Here is a 13299-nt window from a genome sequence, read left to right as displayed (position 1 = left end):
CAGCTGCTTCCGCCCGCCTTTCCCATGGCAGATTCCTTCCCACGTTGTGACTCAGGCTGTGGAACCCAGGCCTCTGCAGCCTTCTCTGAAATTCCAGTGCAGCCAAAGAGTAGATAACATTTTACATAGAAAATACTCAACCCTGGGGCAAGGCCCCCACGCACCAGTACTCCTTCGACCTAACACCCAGGCCAAAGCTATGTCAGGATCTGTCTTGTTCCTTTCAGCCATGGCCATTGCTTCCTATTGGCAAATTCTCAAGAGACCCTCTCCTCATGCCTTCTTCCACTGCCTCTTTGCAGACCCTTGGGGGAGCCCAAGGAGACCCGCATCCTAAGGGGCTGAGAAACTCCAGAAGACCGACTGCCTAGCCTAGTCTTCCCGGTGTGGGTGGCTCCAAAGTCTTGGATCAGACCAATGCAACCCCATTATTTGCAGCATGAAACTAATCCCCAACATAGGATTCAAAAGAAGCCACAAGATCCAACAAATGCAAAGGCTGATTAGAATGGAAATGAAGGTTGGTCCTGGCCACAGCCCTGTCTTTGTATGCAGGGTTCACACCCAAGTCCCCAGATCCCCTCTCCTCACCGTCACTGCCCTTTCTTTCTGTGTCTCCCCTTCCACTGTCCTTCCCAACATGCCCAAACCTTCCTTCTCATACTATAAGATGTGCTGAAGAAAACAAGAAACTGCAGGGGGGAAAATAAGACCACACACGTTTATATATATTTGGATTAAGAAAATGAATCACAAGCCATATAAAATTGAGATAAATCGGAAAACTCTAAGGTAAGTACCATGTCTATTCCCAGCTGCCTAGAACAAAAGATCCATTAAAAATCCATGGCGTGAATTTCCACCATGGATCGGAAGGATGGAAGACTAAGGTTTTCCTGCAACTTTCCCAACCACCTCCCACCAGTGCAGCGAGGGCTCCCATGACTGAGAACCAAATACAGGTGTGTTTCTAAATGCTGGAACGAAGCGGTCTTGCTGCCACATGAGTGGAGCCCGGAGCTCAGATTCTGAAATCCAAACCCAGGCCTGCCATCACCAGGCTGTGTGGAGAATGAAGACAGGAAGCCAGGCAGATGGTCTCTCCATGCATCCATCTTAACATGCAGCCATGGGAAGGAAACTGGGATGGGAGTTGTGTTCCTCCCCAAAACTCATTTCTTTGGTTGCCAGATGTCAACTCCTGCCTTAGACATCCCATCCCAAACTCTCTTTCTCCTTCGTTTTTATCCCTTCATGTTACACCCAGTGAATGCTGCTTCATTGTCTTAAAACCGAAACAGAAACGGGGAGGTAGGTAGCACGGATGGGGAGTGCATGAACTCTACAGGATGAGGGTGCCCTGCACTAGCTCCTCTGAAACCTGAGTCCTCTGTTCACTCTGCACACACATCACAGAGGGCTGCCGGCCGGCGGCCAAGGCCTTCGGTGAGGGCCCCATCTCGTGGACCCTCCAGATGCCCCTTCATCCTCTCTGAGCTTGAACACCGGGGCTTGAAAGGTGGCCAAAGAGCTGGCGAGGACACAAATATGGGGCATTCGAACTCCTAGGAAAGATCACAATTTTGCTCCCACGCCCAGGGGACTAGGAGTGGGGTGAAAGCCCATCGTACTAGAGCGAATGTGGATCATTATCCCCAGAGGTAGAATCATTTTACCCAGTACCAGAAACACAAGCTTCCAGTTCTTGCTTTTACAGTAACTCCTGATAGCAGACCTTGCCCCCTCCCACTTCCAGTACCCTCCGCCCCTTGCAAAGGGGCCACAAAGTGCATGCACGGCTAACCGTGTGGATGCTGCCCATAGCCATGGCCACTCACCCCTCGCTCGTGTGCACAGCCTCCCCACATATATACACAGGTACACGTAATGCATGGTGGCCAGAGAGACATTTACAGTGAGTGTGAGGCCCGGCTTAGGCCTGCATCCTTGGGCAGGGTCTGCCCCTTGGTTCCAGGGTCCTAAGGCTGCTCTGCAGCCAGCCCCGTGCCTTAGTGTTTTATCTCGAGGATGGAAGGGTTGTGGTCCAGGATGGCGAGGATAATCTTGTCCATGTACTGCCTCAGCCGGAAGTTGATCTCCTCCTGCTCCTTGAGGGCTTCCATTAGCTGAAGGAAATGGGAAAGATAGGTCAGTGGCTGGGCCTGGGATGGGGTGCAGGCAGAGTCCAGATTCCCAGGCTTGTCGCAGGCCAGTGCCTAACGACACAGGGCATCAGGAGACCCTGGGCAAGGCGGGCCCCAGGGCAGCCTCAGCATTTGGATGCCAGGACGAGAGTCGAAGTGGCTCAGCCCCTAGTATTACCTATGCAGGTGCCCAGGCCCCACCCCCAGAGATTCCAATGTGATCAGTTTGTAGAGGGGGCCCAGGTGTGGGTAATCTTTCGTAAAAGTAAAGAACATGGGCCAGTCATTTAAAATCAAGACTGACAAAGTCCCAGGGCCCCTAAGACTCCAAAGGGGAGCTGTCTCCTGCCTGGACACCTCTCCCCACCCCCAGCCCCACACTGCTCTTCTCCAGGACAGTGTTCTTTCGGACACTGCTGACATGCTGCCTCTGCCCTGGGGCTGGGGCCCAGCTCACCTGGGAGCTCCTTGAGGACAAAGGTCAGTTCATCACCCCGTGTCCCAGACAGAGGGTAAGGCTCAGTGACAGTGTCTTACAATTCCTGTTCAAATGCAGCCAGGGCATTCTGGAGGCCCGGCCTTTCATAAGCACACTCTGGTGTGGCAGGAAGGGTAGGCTTTGGCTCTGGAGAGAGCTGGGTCCCTCTCCCTCCCTAGCTGGGTGGTCCTGGGTTCCACCTTCCCAGCTTGGAATGTGGAGCTGTTCCTAAAGCTTCAGAGTCATCAGGAGGTTCAGTGAAAACACATCACAGAAGCAGCAGGTGCTGGAGAAATGCTAATGTCCTCTCCCTCTGGGTTGGGAAGAGTGGGAGTGATAGCCTAACCCAGAGTCATGGCTTGATCCACTCAGCTGGCTATGTTGGCACTTTTCTGGCAGACCTAAGACTCCCACGGCACTCTGAACCAAACCTGCACTCCTTCCAGCACAGGCAGAACTCAGAGCTGACTTGACTTCTCCAGCAGCCCCCTCCCCTGCTCACGGCTTTGCCCTCTGTCATGTGGGATAGTTGTAGATGGGACTCTCTGCCAAGCCCTGGCCTGGTTTTCTCACTCTGGGCAGGCGGGGGCTGGGAGAAGGAATTACAGAGGAGCGGCCAGGCCCCAAAGCAAGAGCCAGTGATGTGGTTACCTCATCACGCGAGGCAGTGTCTATCTCCGCAGCCAGAGACTGGGCTTTAGTCTGGGCAGCAAAGAGGTTTTTTGCTTCGTAGAGGCTGAGGCTCAAGATCTGCCCATTCAAGTCATCATTCTGATCCCGCAGCTTATAATTCTCCTACAGAGAGAAGGACAAAAGTGACGTCAACCCCAAGAAGCATCCACAGCCCACTGGAACCCACTTCTCCACATCCACCATCCCCGACCCGCCGCCAGCGCCATTCCCACAGGTATGCATCACGGCCAGTTCAAGGGGCCATAGATATTGCAGCCTTTGCCAGGTGCTAGGGGGTAAGAGGGCTGGGTCCTGGTCCAGGGGCCCGGCGTCCTGGGAGTGCACAGGGTTTGTGGAGGAGTTATAGCCCTGCTCAGAGCAGCCAAGGCTCCTGGCCATCCCTTCCTCCCTGGGCCCTGCGTAGGGACACCACCCACCCAGCAGCCCGGCCTCCAACACTGGCCCTTGCCGAAGGAAGTGATGCTCTGGGCTCTCTGGGCAGGCCGGCCAGCTCATTTCCTTGGCTCCCCGGCAGCCATGCTCTGAACCCTGCTTGGCTGGAGTTGTCCCAGGCAGACCCACCCAGATACCATGTACCAGTCTCACGTGCCAGCTTTTGCCTAAAGAGCCCTAATGCTCACACCTGGGACCCTGGGCGCCCCACCCCTAGACTAGGAGAAGGGCTGGGGTTTTAGGACTTCTGTGAGAGCACAGCCACCAGTCCCTTTGTCCCCAGTGGAACAAACTCAGAAGGATAATTTATGCTGCAGGCTCTTCCACCTGCAGGGTCAGGCAGAGCTGACACTTCAACCAGCACCACCTGGCCACTGCCTCCTCCTGATCCACTCCCCCACCCAATGGTCTTTAGCTAAGGCAGTGCTCCTTGAACTGCAATCTTCTGGCTAGGCACAGGTGGCTCATTCCTGTAATCCCAACACTTTCAAAGGCTAAGGGCGGGAGGATCCCTTGAGCCCAGGAGTTCAAGCCTGGGCAATATAGGGAGACCCCATCTCTACAAATACATAAATAAATAAATTAGCCAGGTGTGGTGGCGCTCTCCTGTAGTCCTAACTGCTCGAGAGGCTGAGGCAGGAGAACTGCTTGAGCCCAGGAATTTGAGGCCGCAGTGAGCTGTGATCACACTACTGCCCTCCAGCCTGGGCAACACAGTGAGACCCTGCCTCAAAAAACAAAAACAACACTAGCTGGGCATGGTGGTGGGTGCCTGTAGTCCTAGCTATGTGGGAGACTGAGGCAGGAATATCACCTGAGCCCAGGAATTCAAGGCTGCAGTGAGCGATGACTGTGCCAAAACACTCCAGCCTGGGTATCAGGAAGACCCTGTCTCTTTAAAAAAAAAAAAAAAAAAAAAAGGAACCTTGACCTCAGGGTCTACTTCTGAGAGAACCCAATGCCAGCGGGCACTGTACTGCAGCTGGGTATAGTCTCATCCTCCACCCTGAGCACCAAGGCAGACAGCAGTGTCTATTTCTTTATATGGATATAAGGGGGAGATCTGCAGATCGATTTTCCTGACTGTGAAATGGGACAGCCAGCCCTGACAAACAGGTTGCTGAGAAGCAGACAGGCAGTGCTGCTACAGCTCTGGGCTCCCCTGTCACAGATCCTGCATAGGAAACCCAGGCGGTGGCCCCAGCCACCCCGCCCCACTGGACACAGAGACTGCTAGAACCACCTGCTTGAGCCGCTTGACCTCGTGCTCGAGCTCCACCTCGCGGGCCCTGGCATTGAACTCGCCTAGGCCAGAGGAGGCACTGCGGCCCCTTCCTGGCCGCTCGCAGTCCAGCTTGTACATCTGCAGGTGCTCCAGCTCCTTCCGCAAGTCCTCGATGAGCTGCGAGGGAGAGAGGCAGGTTGGCAGGAGCAGGGACGCTGGAAGGAGCCCTGGTGCCTGCTGGCCTGGGACCCACCTCCTGCGTCGCCTCCCGCTCCTTCTGGAACTCGAGGCGGTTCTGCCGCAGCTTGTCCATCATGCGCTTGTACAGGTCCATCTCATCTTTGAGCCGCAGGCTGGTGTCCTCCAGACGGTCAGACATGCGCTGCCGCTCCTGGAGCAGGGAGACCCGGTCGGGGAAGGAGAGTTTCCAGAGAGGGGCTCACTATGTCCAGGGGTATCCCTGGGGTCTGGTCAGACATCTTCACAAGGCAGATGCACAGTGAAACCAGCTCCCTCAGACGGAGCCCTGAGTCTTGGCTTACAGAAACGGCCAGAGCCCCAATGATTCTAGAAACACAACTAAAAACCTCAGGCCTCTGAAGTCCTTCAACAATGCTAGATGCAACCTGAATTGAAGGTATTAGCCCAAATAGAAGCTAACCTCTTTCTAAAACTGTAATTCTTCTCCATTGTATAAAGTAATAAATACATTCACTGTAAAAAACTTGGAAAATCAGAAATACAGAAACACAAGTTGTTATTCACTTTTTTTGCATTTCTTAGGGGGTAGGGCATTTGTTTAGAATTTCAGGAGCAATAAACTAAAGGCCCCCGATGGCCAGCCCTCCCCCTCTGGGAGTTTGGCCCCAAGCCTGGATCTGCTACTCACCTCGTCCAGTTTCTCTGTTTGAGACTTGAGCCGAGTCACTGTTGTTCTAAGCTCTGTATTTTCTTCCTCTAACTGCTGCACCCTGGGGAAAGGAGAAAGACAAATCTCAGAAACCTGGAATGGAGACTATCTGATAAGGGCCTGCCAGTCTGCAGTGATTCTCTGCTTCCTCCAAGAGGGAAGATACCAGAAACCAACTGAGAGAAAGAATATGCTTATTATGTCAAAGACAATTTAGCCGTGAGCTTCCTATCAGCCAAAGCAAAATAGTAAGGATACTAAATTATTATTGTTCTTATTTTTTTTTCTTTTTTTTTTTTTGAGACAGAGTCCTGCTGTGTCGCCCAGGCTGGAGTGAGGTGGCACAATCTCAGCTCACAGCAACCTCTGCCTTCCTGGCTCAAGCAATTCTTGTGCCTCAGCCTCCTGAATAGCTGGGATTACAAGCGTGCACCACCATGCCTAGCTAATTTTTGTATTTTTAGTAGAGATGGGTTTTGCCATGTTGGCCAGGCTGGTCTCAAACTCCTGGCCTCACATGATCTGCCCGCCTTGGCCTCCCAAAGTGTTGGGATTACAAGAGTGAGCCACCACACGTGGCCTTTATTTTTCCAATAAGTGGAAACATTCATTAGAGTAGGAACGCAGATTCTGTTTGTATGCATCCTTCAGATCCTCAAACAACATGGGGATGTTTTTCTGCTAGATGGAGAAACAGTCCTCTTGTGGCTTCTGCGACTGGGCCCTCCTGTTAGACTCTGTAACTGGAAGGCAGTGATCATATTGGCTTTTCATTCCCTGCCAACACCATCTCATCCAGGGCTCTTCTCTGAGCGCTCACTGCACCTGCCTCTGATGACCACAGGTATGGGCTCTGACAGTAATAATCCTCTGTGTTAGCATTCACACAGGAATTCCACAAAGGGAATCCTAAAGGGATTCCACAAGAAGACAGAGCCTGGGTGTTCAGGTCTGTTTTTGTTTGTTTGTTTGTTTGTTTTGAGACGGAGTCTCAGTGGCATGATCTCAGCTCACGGCAACCTCTGCCTCCCAGGTTCAAGCGATTCTCCTGCCTTAGCCTCCTGAGCAGCTGGGACTATAGGCACGCACCACCATGCCTGGCTAATTTTTGTATTTTTAGTAGAAATAGGGTTTCACCATGTTGGCCAGGATGGTCTCAATCTCCTGACCTCATGATCCACCTGCCTCGGCCTCCCAAAGTGTTGGGATTACAGGCATGAGCCACTGTGCCCAGTCTCAGGTCGCTTTTAAATGGTCCGAGAACAGGTGCAGGTGAGTTGGGTCGTCGGTGGCACCAGAACCGAGCAGGGTCACTTCTGGCACCGATTCCTGCAGACCGTCTTGTTCTCAACCTACCACCTCCCCATCACATCCTCTTTCCTGGAAGGATGGCTTCTGGGCCTCCACTGCCCTCTGGGCTCCAGAGAGGAATGCAGCCCCACCACCCGCAAGCGGCCCCGAGCTGGTGGAAGTGGTAGGGAAGCAAGCATAGGGCAGGACTCTGGGAACACCACTCGGATATTTTACATGAATAGCGCCCCTGGAGCTGTGCGAGGGGCACATGTTAGGAGATAGTTCCCAAGGGCTGGCTTTCTGTGCTTTGTCCTGTGGCCCAGGTTCACACTGTCTTTTACCACCTCCCATGTCCCAGCCACCTCTCTTGGGTCAGCTGCCAGAGGCGGGCTGAGTGAGAGCAGTCACCCTTAACCAAGCACCAGCCTCCAGAAACAGATGCAAAACAGCAGCTTCTAGAACAGAGTCAAAATGTAAAATGAACCCCTGGTGGGTAACTTAGCAAAACAGGTCTCAGATACCGGGGAGTTGGGAAGTCTCCTCACCAAACGGCACAGGGGCAGGGAGGTACCTGCCTGAGAGCCCAACTCCCAGTCATTTGCTCAGCAGCCCACCAGCCACCACGTGGGGCTCGGCAACTCTGGGAAGCCTCAGCATGGAGACTGGGGCCTCGGGGGGCCTGAGGAGTGCCGGGGCAGTTGTCCTCTCTGCCAGAAGCCCAGGCGGCCTCCTCGGCCTCGGACAAGGGCCGCAAAGGGGCTTCATCACAGAGGCATCATCGTAGCCCTCACCTATGGGAAGGGTCTGGACTGACATCAGCTCACCCACCCACACAGCCGCTCTGTGGGGCACACAGGGAGGTGACCCAATACGTCCAAGGCCATGGAGCTAACGGGAGACCAACCCAGATCCCTGGCCCCAGGCTGCTCCTCGTCCTGCCTGCCTCACATTCCAATGGTGAAGCCACAGGTACACGCAAGGAACAGGAGCCGGGTTTTCCATTTACCTTGGCCCTGGGGCTCTGGCTCAGTCCCTCAGGGGTCAGGGGAGAATCTGACAGCAGGGGGCGCTCTAGGCCTGGACATTAGACCCAGCCCAGGCCCTTTACTCATTGACATATGTGTAGTTCGCATTACCAAATGTGAGCCACGCTCCTGGGAACATTCTTTAGCGAACTTTCTGAAGAGCATATGCCTCTGTGTTTCTCGTGGTATGAAAGTGGAACTGTTACTACTGGGAAGGCTCAAGAAGCTGCCCCTCAGCCTCAGCTTCCCATCTATAAAATGGGGATAGCGCCTATCCCACAGGGCTGCCCCAGGGCAGGGGATCCCTCTGAGGGAGGGGCTCAGTGGAGGGGCCCACCTGGCATTGAGCAGCTCCACCTCGGTGGCCTTCTCCCTCTCCAGCTTGCTGTAGGCCTCGCGGTGGCGCCGCGCCTCCTCCTCCAGCGCCTGCTCGGCTGTGGTCTCTTGATCCTTCACCATCTCCTCCAGCTCATGCACCCTGAGGACAGCGCAAGGGGCAAGCTCTTGGGGCCTGCACTATTTCACCCCAACCCAGGCTGTGGCACCGGGAACCCTGGGCCCTAAGACCCTGAGTCACTGGCATGCCCACCGAGGGTGTGTGGGCCAGTAGCTTTCGGAGAGATGAACAGGGACACCACATATCTAGAGGGGGTGCTGGTCACGCATGCCATGAAGGAACAGGCCTGGCAGTCAGAAGGTGGGGCGCTCAGGGCAGCACAGGGAGGGACCACCCCCCCCAGTCCCTGCAGCCACACCTGGCTGGAAGCACTCAGGCCTCACCTCTACTTTTTGTACTAATCCGTCCCGGCCACCCCTCTGATTAATAATTCAGCTTATTGGGCATCTTGACTCCCAAAATAGGCACATCCCGGCCAGTGGCCTGAAGTCTGCCCCAGACCTGGGACAGGGCCAGGGGCACGTAGACGTGAGCACCCCAGTGACAGCCTGGTTGGTATTTTGGTCTGGGGTACGTCTCACTGGCAACAGCCCCTCCACCAGGCTGACCTTCTGGGGTGTACAGAAGGGCCCAAGATGGGCCCTGTGACAAGTTAGAGGACCGAACCCCTGGCCAGGGTATGTCCCCCAAGGGTCATGCCATCGGTGAGGACAACTAAACCCTGCATTCACCACTGCAGACGGCATCAGGAACGGCAGGCTCAGGGGACCTCCAGCAGCAGCAGTGCTGGACCCTTCCCACCGCCCAGCTCACACTGGCCTGTCCCCTGCAGAGCTTGTCCCTAGGCAGGGACATCAGGCTCCTGTCACTGTATGAGAGACAGTGGATCCCCACTCCCATCTTGGACCAGCCCTGTGGCTGCAGACCTCAGGGGTGGAATCCATCTGGCCTAGAGCCAAGGTCGAGCTCCAACCTGTCTCCCTGTCCCTAAGGTCCTGTCCTGGGCACCACATGTGGGCAGGGCCACGTGACAAGAGGCTGATGCATCACAGACCCTCAGAGCTGCAAAGGCATGAGGCTGCCTCCTCCCGGAGGTCTCAGCAAGAAGGACCCCCCTTTGTTTCCCCAGAGTCACAGCCAAGCCCCCAGCGCCCTGCCTCCCTGACCTGTGCACCAGCTGCGTGTTCTCTTGCTTCAGCTTGCTCTTCAGGTCCCCATTGGTCAGGCTGTCATTCTCCAGCTCTGTCACCTTCTTTTCCAGGAAGCTTACCTGCAGCAGGGGGCAGGGGTTGGGTGGAGAAGACCCCCGAGGCCACAGAACCGAGAACCTCGATGCCGTGAGGTTCATGAGCAGGACCTCCAAACCACCATGTATCCGAGAACAGTCATGTGTGGGGTGAGGGGCGGGGAACACACCAGGGCCACCTATCCCCAATTCCTGGGCAGGCACAGGGTCTTCCAAGTCCCCAGACAGTAGCCCGAGCACACCCCACCTCCCCTGGGAGCAGGCACGCATTCAGTCCCTTCTCCAGCCACCCGGGGCCCACCTTCTCTGTGATGTCATTGTCACAGGAGTCAATGCTGTCCCGGAACAGGTCTTCGGTGCTGCCGTTGCTGCTGCTGAAGTTGCTGCTGTGCATGAGCTGCCTGCAGGGGTGGGGAGAGGGCGTCTGGCTGCAGGGGCCTTCCAGAGACAGGGGCCAACTCAGGCTACTGGCTAGGCTAACATCCAGTACCCCAGGGGATCTGCCCCTTTAAGGAGGCCACCCTCACTCAGCCTGAGACGGAGAGTGTTGCCAATCCCAGCAGATCATCCAGCCCAGAGGATGGCAAATGGGCTGTACAGACCCCCGGGGTTCCCTGGCAGACACAGTCAAAGAGGCACAGCTTCTCCTGCGGCCTCAGAGCCCTCTTCACGCCAGCAGGCTGACCTGCAGCTACCCAGTGACCTGAGCTGGCACGTGAGCCCGCTCCTCTTCCAGTGGGGAAGCCCCTGAGGAGGTAGCCCAGCTCCATGGCCCTGGCAGAGGCTTGAGCCTCTCCACCAAGCTGGCTCCTGCTACATCTCTGGGAACTCTGGGGGATGGCAAAGGCAGAGAATTCACCAGGCCTTGCAGAGCAGTGAGCTGGGGTGGGACTGGGCCTGGTGAGCTAACCCGTGCCTGAGGCAAAATCCAGCTGCCACCCCCAGTGACATCCCCTTCCAGCTCCCTAACAGGCAGCAGCCAGGGTCTCTGCCAAGAGGCCAACCCACCTAGCTCCTGAGCCCTTGCTGCCAGCTCCCAAAGCCCCGAGTGTGGACCTGGGGCCACACTGAGCTGCTGCAGGACTTAATCAGAGCAAAGTGACCAGCCCTGATGGCACACGCTCATGTCCAGATCCCCGCCTGCAGGAAACCCGGGGTCTCTTTATTGAGTATGGCTGCCAGCTCCAAGAGGGGGGAAGGGCACTGAACGCTGTGGGGTGCTCTGTCTCTCTCAGGGCATCCCTGGCGTGCCTGCCTGAAGTCGAGGTGACCTAGGATTTGAAGAAGGGACAAGGGGTGGGGAGAGGGCAGGGAGGAGCTGGCCCCTGTTTTTCAGAAGTGGACGCTGCCCTGGCTGCACTGCCCTGGGATGGCCTCATTCCCCTCTGCTCTCTCAGCCACATGCGGGCACCAGCTGAGTCTGGGCTGCTGGCAGGGAGCCCCGGCCAGTGGGCAGCATGGGGACAGCACTCAATTTGCCCTCCCCTGAGGCGGGCCTTACCGTCCAAAGGCTGTACTGGAGATCTTTCGGTTGGGGCTAGAGAGAGAGGAAACAGTCATTGAACAGAGGGGCTTAGTCCACTCCCTTACTCTGTCCCAGCTGTAAGACACAAAAGTGCAGGACAAGGCCCTTCCCTCCCACTCAAAGGAATTCACTAGTCAGCTTGGTCCTGAGAAGAAACAGCCTGATTTCCTGTGGCAGCAAAAGCCCCTGGATCAACCCTCCTCTGAGAACTCTCATCTGCCCAGAGAGCAGGGGTCGCCATGCCTGTAGCTTCTCCCTCCAGGCCCTGCTCTGGCCCCCTGGCCTCCCGCTCCCGGGCTGGGCCCAGGTCTCACCTATTGGCCTTCAGGTTTTTCAGTCGGGCTTCCAAGTCATTGAGCAGGTTGATTTTCTTGCAGCATTGAGAGCAGTAAACATCTAGCAATTCGCTGTTGTACACGTGCCGCATTTTCCTAGGCGTCTGCCCCGCACTGGTTCACGAGGGAAAGGAATCACCACCTTAATTGCTGTCCAGTCTGGTGCCCTATGCCACCCTGCTGAGCTGACTTTACTTGAGTCCCCAGTACCTTTGAACCTTGTTAGGGAGAGGGGCAGGGAGTGGAAGTATAGCAACAGATCATCCCTTCTCCAACATGCTCAAAGAGAAGCCAGTGATGCATACCCATTTAACAGCTAAGGCAAACTGAGAAAGTGGTGACTCAGGTGGGTGAGAAGGGATCACAGAGGGTCACTTGGAAGGACCCTTCAACACTGAGGCTCTAGGACACAAGACGACACAGAGCCCCATGGCCCCCAGTGTGCAGCCTCCTAGGTCATTTAATTCAGGAGGAACTTCTGACCCCTAATCAGGGTGCAAAGGTAGCAACCCCAAGCCCCAGGAACAGAACTCATGTAGCTTAGGACAAAGGAAAAGGGGCCAGCTCAGGACTCGACCCCCGCCCCGACCCCCTAGGATGTGCTCAGATTGGTTCTGCAACTTTTGACCCCAAATGACATCCCCGACCAAGGGGCCACCTGGAAGACACTGAAGACCCCAGGTCCGAGTAGACGTTGGTCCTGGTCTCATCATCGGGGCAAGGGCTGCTGGGGGCACAGTCCACGTCGTCACCCTCCCCGTAGTCTTCAAACTGCTCCTCATTGCTGATAAGTGAGGTGGTGGAGTGTGTAGAAAGGTCTGAGGTCGTCATGGATGGAGTGTGGACCAGGGACCTGAGGGTCCGAAAGCACCCAAGTCAGAGGAGGACTCATGGGTCCCCAGCCACAGCCTGCGGTAGGGAAACTGAGTAGGCATTTCCCTTTAATTCGCACTACCAATTAAGTTTGTTTGTTTGTTTGTTTGTTTTTTTGGAGATGGAGTCTTGCTCTGTCACCCAAGCTGGAGTGGAGTGGCGCAATCTCGACTCACTGCAAGCTCCGCCGCCAGGGTTCATGCCATTCTCCTGTCTCAGCCTCCTAAGTAGCTGGGACTACAGGCGCCCACCACCACGCCTGGCTAAGTTTTTGTATTTTTAGTAGAGACGGGGTTTCACTGTGTTAGCCAGGATGGTCTCGATCTCCTGACCTCGTGATCCACCTGCCTTGGCCTCCCAAGTGCTGGGATTACAGGCGTGAGCCACCGCGCCCAGCCTACCAATTAAGTTTGTGCTTCTTGACCTGGTAAGTACATTTCACGGACCCTATCTAAAGGGAAACATCTCACCACAGAAATCATCTCTGCAGTTCAAACCAGTTCTACCCATGCTACCCCAGAGGAGCAAAACACTGCTTACAACCTAACTGTCTAGTTACAGCTAGACCAAATTATAATTATTAAATTATAATGGGAGTAAATTAGTAAATTGCAGAACATCAAACAGTTGTTGAAAGGTTAAAACACGTGGAGTAGTGGCCGGGCGCGGTGGCTCATGCCTGAAATCCCAGCACTTTGGAAGGCCGAAGCGGGTGGATCACAA

The 13299-nt window shown here is 55.3% G+C and overlaps 1 protein-coding gene across 3 annotated transcripts in view; it reads right to left on the bottom strand.

Annotated features, from left to right (window-relative positions):
- Positions 1 to 705: 705 nt before the first annotated feature.
- Positions 706 to 13299, bottom strand: part of RAB11FIP4 (RAB11 family interacting protein 4) — a 144382-nt gene continuing 131788 nt past the window's right edge. For all 3 annotated transcript variants that reach the window (XM_050763800.1, XM_050763802.1, XM_050763803.1), the window contains 11 exons: positions 12362 to 12556; positions 11683 to 11817; positions 11345 to 11380; positions 10145 to 10244; positions 9764 to 9867; positions 8538 to 8678; positions 5862 to 5943; positions 5226 to 5363; positions 4991 to 5149; positions 3274 to 3417; positions 706 to 2126 (listed from right to left, as the gene is read on the bottom strand). In XM_050763800.1, the coding sequence (XP_050619757.1) occupies positions 2010 to 2126; positions 3274 to 3417; positions 4991 to 5149; positions 5226 to 5363; positions 5862 to 5943; positions 8538 to 8678; positions 9764 to 9867; positions 10145 to 10244; positions 11345 to 11380; positions 11683 to 11817; positions 12362 to 12556 (1351 nt within the window). In that variant the 3' untranslated portion in view covers positions 706 to 2009. The remainder of the gene's footprint in view (positions 2127 to 3273; positions 3418 to 4990; positions 5150 to 5225; positions 5364 to 5861; positions 5944 to 8537; positions 8679 to 9763; positions 9868 to 10144; positions 10245 to 11344; positions 11381 to 11682; positions 11818 to 12361; positions 12557 to 13299) is intronic.

Source organism: Macaca thibetana, chromosome 16 (assembly GCF_024542745.1).
Source record: "Macaca thibetana thibetana isolate TM-01 chromosome 16, ASM2454274v1, whole genome shotgun sequence".
Lineage (NCBI taxonomy): Eukaryota > Metazoa > Chordata > Mammalia > Primates > Cercopithecidae > Macaca > Macaca thibetana.
This window is presented reverse-complemented; position numbering and strand designations above follow the sequence as displayed.